The 9,591-nt window shown below is 45.1% G+C and overlaps 4 protein-coding genes across 4 annotated transcripts in view; 3 read left to right on the top strand and 1 right to left on the bottom strand.

Annotated features, from left to right (window-relative positions):
* Positions 1-115: 115 nt before the first annotated feature.
* On the top strand, positions 116-1,088 carry BDV38DRAFT_288024 (uncharacterized protein; the record flags this gene model as incomplete). The annotated part of the gene is made up of 2 exons (XM_032060975.1): positions 116-128; positions 187-1,088. 2 exons carry the CDS (start codon positions 116-118, stop codon positions 1,086-1,088), a joined length of 915 nt encoding a protein of 304 aa, XP_031908241.1.
* Positions 1,089-1,658: 570 nt separating this feature from the next.
* On the bottom strand, positions 1,659-2,452 carry BDV38DRAFT_297163 (uncharacterized protein; the record flags this gene model as incomplete). Its single annotated transcript, XM_032063077.1, has 1 exon — positions 1,659-2,452. Exon 1 carries the CDS (start codon positions 2,298-2,300, stop codon positions 1,659-1,661), a length of 642 nt encoding a protein of 213 aa, XP_031908240.1. The 5' UTR covers positions 2,301-2,452.
* A 4,287-nt stretch (positions 2,453-6,739) lies between these two features.
* Positions 6,740-9,258, top strand: BDV38DRAFT_288020 (uncharacterized protein; the record flags this gene model as incomplete). The annotated part of the gene is made up of 2 exons (XM_032060974.1): positions 6,740-7,225; positions 7,285-9,258. The coding sequence occupies 2 exons, from the start codon at positions 6,740-6,742 to the stop codon at positions 9,256-9,258; spliced, it is 2,460 nt and encodes an 819-aa protein (XP_031908239.1).
* Positions 9,259-9,364: 106 nt separating this feature from the next.
* BDV38DRAFT_217009 (WD40 repeat domain-containing protein) overlaps positions 9,365-9,591 on the top strand; it is a 1,195-nt gene continuing 968 nt past the window's right edge. The window contains exon 1 of the mRNA XM_032052728.1: positions 9,365-9,522. Within this exon, the coding sequence (XP_031908238.1) occupies positions 9,471-9,522 (52 nt within the window). The 5' untranslated portion in view covers positions 9,365-9,470. The remainder of the gene's footprint in view (positions 9,523-9,591) is intronic.

Here is a 9,591-nt window from a genome sequence, read left to right as displayed (position 1 = left end):
ACTATTCGATATTAATCCTAGGATATTAAATACCTGGCTAAAAAGACTAGGTGAACTGGCAGGCTTTGACCTGTCGATTGCATCATACTGGCTCCGGAGAGGGGCTGGTGAAGCTATGAATAGTAGCTGTATGTCCTGTACATATTTTACATACGCGTGAGGAGTGCTCTACTGACCTATTTCTAGGCGAGATCAGTGAAGCTCAGCAGAATCTACTCCTCCAGCATGCAGCCAACTCGTCTGTATATCAGGAACGTTACGCGCCAGATTATTTCCCCAAAGATTTCAGCGCGGTGTGGCGAGGCAGCCAGCTTCAAACTGATGTAATGCGGATGGCCAGTGGGCAAACCCGTTCGATTGACCTGCGTCGCCCGGTCGATCTCAACGAGGCTCAGACAGTGGCAGCCGATGCGCAGCCTGAGGTTCAACGTTGTAAGGCGCGCTGGCAGCAGTCTCGACTGAAAGTCCAGATGGTATATGGAGCATTATCCAAAGGCAAAGGAACACCGTTGTATCAAAAAGCAATGAAGAGGCGGAATGCCTACCACACCGCACGTCAAGCGTCTCGTCGTGAGATGAAGGCAGTTATCCGAGCTCGGTTTAATGAGGAGCAACCAACAGAGGATATTATACGGCAGGTACATGGGCTTCCAATGAGATCTATGAAGGCATATAAGACTGAGCTCGTCCCCCTTGAGCAGCAGCGCGCGTTTTCTCTTCTTTTCCGGTTTGCCCCTAACACAGAGCGTGATGAAACTGAGTGCAGAGCTGCAGTCATTGATGCGGTGTCTAAGGTTGGGCCGAGCCGTAAACGCCGGCTTCAGGAAATACATAGCGAAGGCCCCACACCTGGGTGGGTGACAGCAGCGCTCCAAGGTAAACAACAAGTCCAATTGGCGCGACGACAATGCCTCTTGTGTATGATCTACGGTGTTCGCGGAGAGCCTTTCACTCGAGATTCAAGCTTCGAGCGGCATATCCGTAGGATCCATAACAAGCAAATACAGTGTCCTGATCCTGCCTGTCAGGATATGCTTATTGGTCACATTGACATTGCTAATCATATGCGATATATACATGGAGCATAGTATTTCTATCTTTTATAACTGCTTTTATTGGTTCTCAAAGTGTACGTTGTATCCGAACCCCTGTTTTTAGAGATATTGTTTTTTCCGAGAAAATGCGTTTAATAGTCTATCTGAGTTAAGTTTATAGAATAATACTTATTCTATATATAAGGATTAGGACTCTTTTTCTTGCTTGAAGCAAGTGTAGTAAAACCTTACCTTACTGATTAGTCCTATACTTACTCGCTGAAACACACCTGAAAGTGAAGGTTTCAAGATTTTTCAAAAGAGGTATAAAGCATCTGAAAAAGAGAGAAGAACCATTTCCCACTCACATTCGTGCGACTTAGTTAATTATAGGCGTTTCTCTTACATTCTACTTAGCTTAAAGGGCTTAATCTAAGTAGTAGGTCACCTATTACAATAGTATTTATACTTTTATTATACCTAGTAGCTACTTTGACCACTCTTTCAGATAATATCGACTAAATATAACAAATGTCCCTCTAGTATATCCTGCTGCTTTAGAGCTATTCTCCGATGTTCTGTAAGCCCTGAACTGATATACTTCTAATACAAACTGTCAAGTATTTAAAACTTTACTGCTTCCTCGCCTAGTTGTATAGCAAAGAAGTCAGCATACTCTTGGTCAATTCGTCTTAAAGCTGCAGTGAATTCTTGTTGAGATTTCTGGAGCTTTGTGAAACTAGTATCAATCCTGTCGATCATAACGCGGTAGTCATCAATCGCAGTGCGGAGTAAGCTTGCGTTGCGAGACCATATAGTACCAAGCACGCTTTGTCTCAATAAGACAGATTGTCTCTTGTTATTTGCGGTTAATGTATCAAGGCGGTGGAGACAAGCACGTAATTCTTGAACTGCTGAATACGCGAGGAGGACAGTTTCAATTTCAGCTTGGAGCAGGATCGATGCTCGCCGAACCTTGCGATAATAGGCATTCTCAGCTCGTAAATATGATGCCTCATATACTGCTCGCATAAGACGATCCTTCTCGGTATGGAGTTCCTGCTTCGACCACTGTAACCGACATGGGAGCAACTCCACAGCGGAGCTATGGCCCCCGTGCTGTACAATCTGGAACTCAACTGATGTTGGTCGGTCAGGTCGGGACCAATTATCAGTGAAACTTGAAGCCGTGGAAACTGCTTGGGGACGGGCTCGTTGTAGCTGGGTTATTGACAGAAGAGGTTGATGGAGCTTATCACTGGCCATAGTTTACCGAAGAAAAGCTCATATCCACCGTACTGGATCCAACATGTATTAGCAATAAAGAGGAAGAGGGATATATAAAGATATATAGCTAGGAATTGTTGTAGAACAATAGGAAAAATAGTACATAGACATGACTTTATACAAGATCAACCCGTGTCATCATTAAGATACTATATCTCAGATCAAAGAGCGAATCAACGGCCTAAATTACTATAGTAAAATAGTCCACTACCCAATAATAATGAACTCTAAAACCTATACAAGCTAACTAAATTTCTGAAGTAAGCTATTTTTGAGAATAGCTATATTTATAGCAAAAAGAAAAACCTATAATATATGTGGATATATAGTCAATCCTTGCATATATACATTGGTAATTCCTGGGTCATGCTTTCCTATTGTATTACCCAATGGAAGGAGAGCAAAGGACATCGACGGCACGTTGAGGCAAGAAGATCGATTAATCGTCCCCCTACATCTAACCCGACATTCAGGACATGGCACATATATATGGTCTGATCCCAATCGTTTGTCGTTATACTTCTCGTAGACAAGTAAACTAGAACACACGCGATGGAACGTATGACCGCAGGGCACTGCAATGAAGTCTTGCACACCCGTCTCGAGGCATATAAGACATTTTATCCCTTTCTGACTATTAATGGGATGGGAAGATGTTGAAGCTACAGAGTGTCCGGAAACTGGTGTCACCACTCATACTCTTTGATTGTTTCCGCAACCCTAAAGTGAAACAGCGCTAATCCCACTTGGGATATTACTTCGGAGCATAATTTTCCCGTGTATGTATTGTAAAATACAAAGAAGTATCATAACCGATATATTTTACCGGGTGACAACGTCCACGTGTCATCCGTTGGATATTCGGTGTCTGGATAATAAGCTTATAGTAACGAACTTGGCCATCAAGCACTACATAGTGTAACTCGGAATGCCTCCTAATCTAGCTCAATCAACGCTTAACCTTATCCAGGATATGTTGGTTTCTGGTGAACTAACCACTTCCCAGATGGCTGAAGCTGCTGGGTGCAGTAAACGCGCAATTATCCGACTACGCGCTAACCTTCGATTATTTGGTAGTATCAAAGCGCCTCAAGTCAATGGTGGACGGCCACGGAAGATTACATCAGTGATGCTAGAAGCACTCTGTGATTATCTTCTGGAAAAGCCACACTTATATCTCGACGAAATGGAACTCTTCTTGCTGGATGAATTCAATATCCCTGTACCAAAATCCACTATCAGTGATGCGCTTCGCCGTAAAGGCTGGTCCAAGAAGGTTATCCGGCAACAAGCAAGAGAACGCAATGCTGATTTACGAGATGAATATACGCATTTCATCTCAGATTTCTGCTCGTACCACCTGGTTTATGTTGACGAGTCTGGGTGTGACAAACGGATAGGCTTTAGGAGAACAGGGTGGTCTCCGAGCGGCACAACACCGATCCAGGTGGCTAGATTCCATCGAGATCAGCGCTATCAGATACTTCCTACGTACTCCCAGGACGGGATTGTACTTTCTCGTGTGTTCCGAGGCTCAACGGACGCGGCATTCTTTGAAGATTTTATTGAAGAACTTCTCGAGCACTGTGGACGGTGGCCTGAACCTAAATCAGTTCTTATCATGGACAATGCATCTTTTCATCATTCCGAACGAATTGAGCAAATGTGCTCTGGAAAAGGTGTTAAACTGGTATATTTACCGCCCTATTCGCCGGATTTGAATCCAATTGAGGAATTTTTCAGTGAGCTAAAGACCTTTATTCGGCGGCATTGGCAGTCATACGAGAATAATCCTGAGCAGGGGTTTGACACATTCCTTGAATGGTGTGTTGAGAAGGTTGGGCAACGGGAGCAAAGTGCAAAGGGGCACTTTCGGCATGCAGGGTTGGACATTGAATTGCAAGATACAGAGCTGTAAGTTACAGCAATTTTGCCCAGGCTAAGGCATTGTGAATGAGATTCGTCATTTGCTGACTCTAGGCCTCACTGGTCCTGTAGTTGTTCGTGAGCAGCTTCAGGCACCCACTCTTGTTTTCGTCACTGGTCGTCTGCCATTCTAGCCTACTTTAAAGACAGTTGATTATACTCTATAAACCAAGATTGTCTGTAGTCTCAGCATGAATAAATTATTTAATATATAAGTTTTAGAGTTTTATCATTTCTTAGCTCTGAGTGGGACAAGGCAAGATAGGATGTTAGGCTGTCTTATCGGGAGATATATATCTAGATTGTAAGATGTCCACTAATACGGATAATGATCTTAGCTCTAGCTGTTCATATATAAATATATAACAAACACGGAGGGCTATGGCAAAGAGCATGTTTTACGTGATATTCAAACCCAACTGTCTCGGTTGAGTTGGTATTCCTTGACCCAGTCATTAATCTCACTCACAAATCTGCGCGCGACCCCTATTTTCACACCTTGTCCGACAAAAAAGTTGGGATCTTGATCATGATATATTTGCTTCAGGTCAAGGCAGTTCTCCAATGTCACGTCACGTGCCTTCCTGATATTTTCCTTGAAACTCTCTGTGCTGACCCGTGACAACTGCCAAGCGGTGTATTCCTCTATGGCTACTTCAAGTGCCCCTGGGATTTCAATGGCGCTCCTCGGGGTTCTCGAGTCAATGTCAGCGTGAGCCGACGAAGATATTGCCACAGGCTGGGATGACTGTGCTGGCAGTACGTTGATATTAATCGGAACAGTAGATGCAGCGGCGGGATGCCCAGGAGCCTTCCATCGTCTCTCAAGTCGTTGCTGCTCCTCTGCGTACAGCTGTTCACGAATCATGTCGGGAACATCATCATGGGTTTCTATATTACCGCCTTCTTTTTCCACATATCTCACAAGTTTCCTCAGATGATGTGTCCGTAATTTATAATGCTTCTTCCCATTCGGGTCCTGCCAGCAGTACTGTGAATCTAGGTGGCATGGTGCACCAGGACAGCGCATTACTCGGTATACATCCCGCCAAGCTGAAGGTTGCCCAGAGAAGTGTTCGGCATCGATCTCAGCCGCTCGTGTGTTGAGCATCCTTCTGGTTACGGATGTTTGTCCTCTTTTGTCGGTTCCCGACAAAGCTCGTCGGAGTCTAGGTAGTTAATGGAAATACAAAGTCTAAGCTTTTTGCCCTGATGGAACAGGGTTTCCCATATCATGAGCTGTCTTTGGATAGCTGTCCAGTCAATATCAGTTCTTTCAAAGCGTTTGGTAAGATCTCGCTGGGAGCGATCATTTACGGAGACCACCACCGTGGTGTCATCTAGCCTCACCCGTCGGTTGCGAGCTATTTTCCGACGTAGTATACTTTCGGCTTTTTGTTTTATCTGTTGCCAGTACGAACGAGGGTTCAAAGCCAGGTCTTGTTCTGTGTCCTTTGCCACCACGCGGTTGTTCAGAGTTACTCTCCACTCTATCATATATTGAATCGAGGTGCGCTGCTCTTCACCATCTGTCCTCTCATCATCCCACCCGGTACCCTGGATGGAATCTGGCTGGGCGGGTGGGGTATGACGCAAAGGGGTGTAACTTCGATTACCATGGTCAGAAGGGCTATACCTGAACGGTGTGCGTTCACGGCCAAAGTTCCCGGGGGTGGGGGCGTACGATGGGGTTTGTTCCTATGGATCAATCTGTCGAAGTTGAGAGGCGATATCGCTTAAAGGGCTAAACGCCACGTCCTCAAGGCAATAAATGCCGCCGAGGAGCCTAACAAAGAAAAACCTTGGTCGTTAGCGGCGAAAGGGGGGGTTCTTCTGAGTTAGTTGCTATACAAGGGTCAGGGCTGCTGCTAACAGGCTAACTATGATAACGAGCAGGGCCATGTGGATTGCACTACCTATCCTGCTCAACCTTAGATGGGAAGGATGAAGGTTCAGGGGGCCAAGGTCTTGACAGGTGTCAAGGAACAGGTTTCCGTGTTTGTCTAGTTTGCATGCGAGCGGGTGGGGCTGCTGACCAGAGACGGTTAACTTCCCTTCGGGAATTCGTAAAATCGATCGTTCGGTCGGTCCGATATTACGCCGACTGCCCTTGGCCCAATGGAACCAGATCAAGTAGCTCCGCCAACAGACTCGTGTCTAGTATTTTCTTCAATTTACCTACGTCAAAAGGACACTCTCACGGGACAGTCTTCTTATCAGAGGTCAAAGAATACAACTCGACCGATCCTAACATCTACTGCCATAGCTGAGAGGATAGTGATAGCTTAGCAATCTCTTGTATCTCGACGAGATCTCGTATAGCAACTGTAATTGGTTAATACAAGTAGCTAGATCGCTGCCTTTCAGCCGCGCCAACACATCGAAATGCGGGGTGTCATTTTATAGGAACAATAACAATAGCACCCAATTTTATCTTAACCTCCTGAAGTCTTAGCTACGGATAATTTCTATGTATTGTGAAATAGTTAACGATGGGCCGGCTTCGACACAGCTTATCCCACCCATTTCGCAGATTTAAGGGGGCTGTTAATGTGCAAAGCGAGGAAGACCAGGTGAAGAACCAAGACAACACGGTCGGAACTCTACTACCAACCTCTCCCAGCCAGTCTATTATCCGGTCAATCCAGTCAGCAGAACCCTCCAGGCCACTGGACTTATGGAAGACCGCCTATGGCCAGCTAGATGAGGAGGATCGAAGGATTTTATCAGAAGTCCAAGTTACTGCAAGCTCCATTCGTCAGGAAGATCAACCGAGGGATTTGATTGAGGAGGTAATTCACCTAACGACAGAGCAATACGAGCAATACCAGCAGGAGGCAACGGGAAAACTTCGAACATCCTCTAGAAAAATCATCAATGCGGCACTCTCATTTAAAGATATCATTGGCGCTGTTGCGACTTTTGACCCTACCCAGCATGCAGCTAGTGCTTGGGCAATCGTATCATTGGGGTTAACAGTATGTAATATCCACCAGCCAGTTAAACCAGTTGACTAACTCTGTGATTGAGTATGTAGATGACTAAAAATCATCATGACCTACGAGATGCCTTGTTTGACTCTTCGGAATACCTGGCGGATGTTCTCGCGCAGTGTGCCTTTATTGAGAAGAAGTTTTACCTTGACGGCAGCTCAAAGACCAAAGAGGACCTAGGAAACGCATTAATCAAACTCTACAAAGCCATACTGCACTATACAGCACAGGTACAAATGACCCAGAATGCTAGCAGGGGAAGGAAGATGCTGAACAATGTTACCGCCATTACTGAGCATCCGCTCACAGAGCTCAAGAATTCGGTGGAAAAGGAAAGGGGCAATTTACACAAGTTGGCTGGATTAGTCAGCCACCTGCACCATGAAGAGAAAGCAGAGAGTATCCTACACAAGATCGACAAGCTAGCTGACTCCATGAAGCTGCTTATTGAACAGTTTAGCCTTGTGAACCTACATGTCTCGGAAGGAGCATTCTATGATTCTTACGTCAATGAACATGAGGATTTCTGTCTTCCAGGAACCAGGACCGAACTTCGTTCCCAGATTTCAGAGTGGGCCAAGTCGTCAGACGGTAAATGTATATTTTGGTTGAATGGAATGGCGGGGACAGGGAAGTCTACCATTGCCCGGACGGTGGCACAATCTTTCAAAAACCAAGGACTGCTTGGTGCCACATTTTTCTTCAAGCGAGGCGAAGCTGACCGCGGTAACGCGAAATACCTAATATCAACAATCACAAGGCAGCTGGTAACCAGGCACCGACAATTGGTGCCTGACGTATTGAAGGCCATCAAGAATGAACCAAGTATCTCGTCTAAATTTCTCCGTGAACAGTTTGATAAGCTTCTTTACCAGCCCCTGCTGAATCTGTGTCCAGACCAATCTATAACAATTGTGATTGTTATTGATGCATTGGACGAATGTGAAGGGGAGGATAATATGCGGCTTATACTTCAACTCTTGTTCAAATTACAGGATATTCAATCTGTACATCTGCGAGTGTTCCTCACTAGCAGACCAGAACTGCCGATTCGCCTGGGTTTCAAGCAAGAAGAAAACCATCAGGACGTAGTTCTTCATGACCTTCCTGCCCCGGTCATTGAACATGATATTCGCCTGTTCCTAACAAAGAAGCTTTCACAAATACGGGATGAACGCGAGCTCGTCTCAGACTGGCCGGAGCAAGAAAATATAGAAAGGCTGGTAAAGATGGCGGTTCCTTTGTTCATCTTTGCGGCCACGCTTTGCCGCTTTGTTGGGGATGCAGACTGGCTTCCACACGAACGTCTTCTCGCTGTTCTCCAGGATAAAGCAGCAACATCAACATCAGATATGGAAAGAACATATCTACCAGTATTAAATCAACTCGTTGCTGCCAAGAACAAAAAGGATTATACGGCACTCTTGCAGGAATTTCAAGATATTATCGGAGTGATTATTCTTCTCGCTACTCCTCTCTCTGTTATTGCTCTGGCCCAACTGACTGGGAAATCAAAGGATGCTATCAGTAATCGGCTGAATAGGTTTCACGCAGTTTTAAATGTACCAAATTATCCTGAGGGGCCGGTTCGCATTTTACATTTATCATTTCGAGATTTTTTGGTTAGCACAGAGGGTGATTTTCGCGTTGACGAGAAGGATACGCATGGAAAAATAGCATCACATTGTCTCCGTGTTATGAATACCCGACTCAAGCGCAATATCTGCAATTTGCCAAGTTACGGAACGCAGCGTGAGAATATTGATCCTCAGATCATTAGTCAACACCTCACAGCTGATCTACAATACTCCTGCCGCTACTGGGTACACCACCTTAAAAAGGGCAACGGTCATATCTCTGTGTCTCAGATTCTTAGTTTTGTCAAAAAGCAGTTCCTTCACTGGTTAGAGGTACTGGCTTTAATTGGAAGTATATCTGATGCGGTGGAGATGATAGATATACTGAGGTCAGGTGCAGCATGGGTAAGTGTCTATAAGCTCCACAACTATATAGTCTAATATATGTTTTAGGAACATATAGATGCTGAACTTTCAGACTTCCTTTATGATGCAAAAAGATTTAGTCTTAAAAATGGATATATTGCGAGTATTGCTCCACTTCAGCTCTACTGTTCCGGGCTAGTATTTTCACCAATGCAAAGTATTATTAGAAAGATGTTTTCTGATAGCATACCCAAGCAATTAAACATACTACCACGGGTGAAAGATTTATGGAGCCCAGAACTACAAACACTCGAGGGCCATTCCGATGTGGTTTCTTCAGTGGCCTTCTCCCCTGACGGGCAGACGGTAGCTTCCGGCTCAGGAGACAAGACCATCAAGCTCTGGGAT

The sequence above is a fragment of the Aspergillus pseudotamarii genome (genome assembly GCF_009193445.1).
Source record: "Aspergillus pseudotamarii strain CBS 117625 unplaced genomic scaffold BDV38scaffold_89, whole genome shotgun sequence".
Taxonomy (NCBI): domain Eukaryota; kingdom Fungi; phylum Ascomycota; class Eurotiomycetes; order Eurotiales; family Aspergillaceae; genus Aspergillus; species Aspergillus pseudotamarii.
The sequence above is the reverse complement of the archived record's forward strand: the minus strand, read 5'-3'. Positions and strand labels throughout refer to the sequence as shown.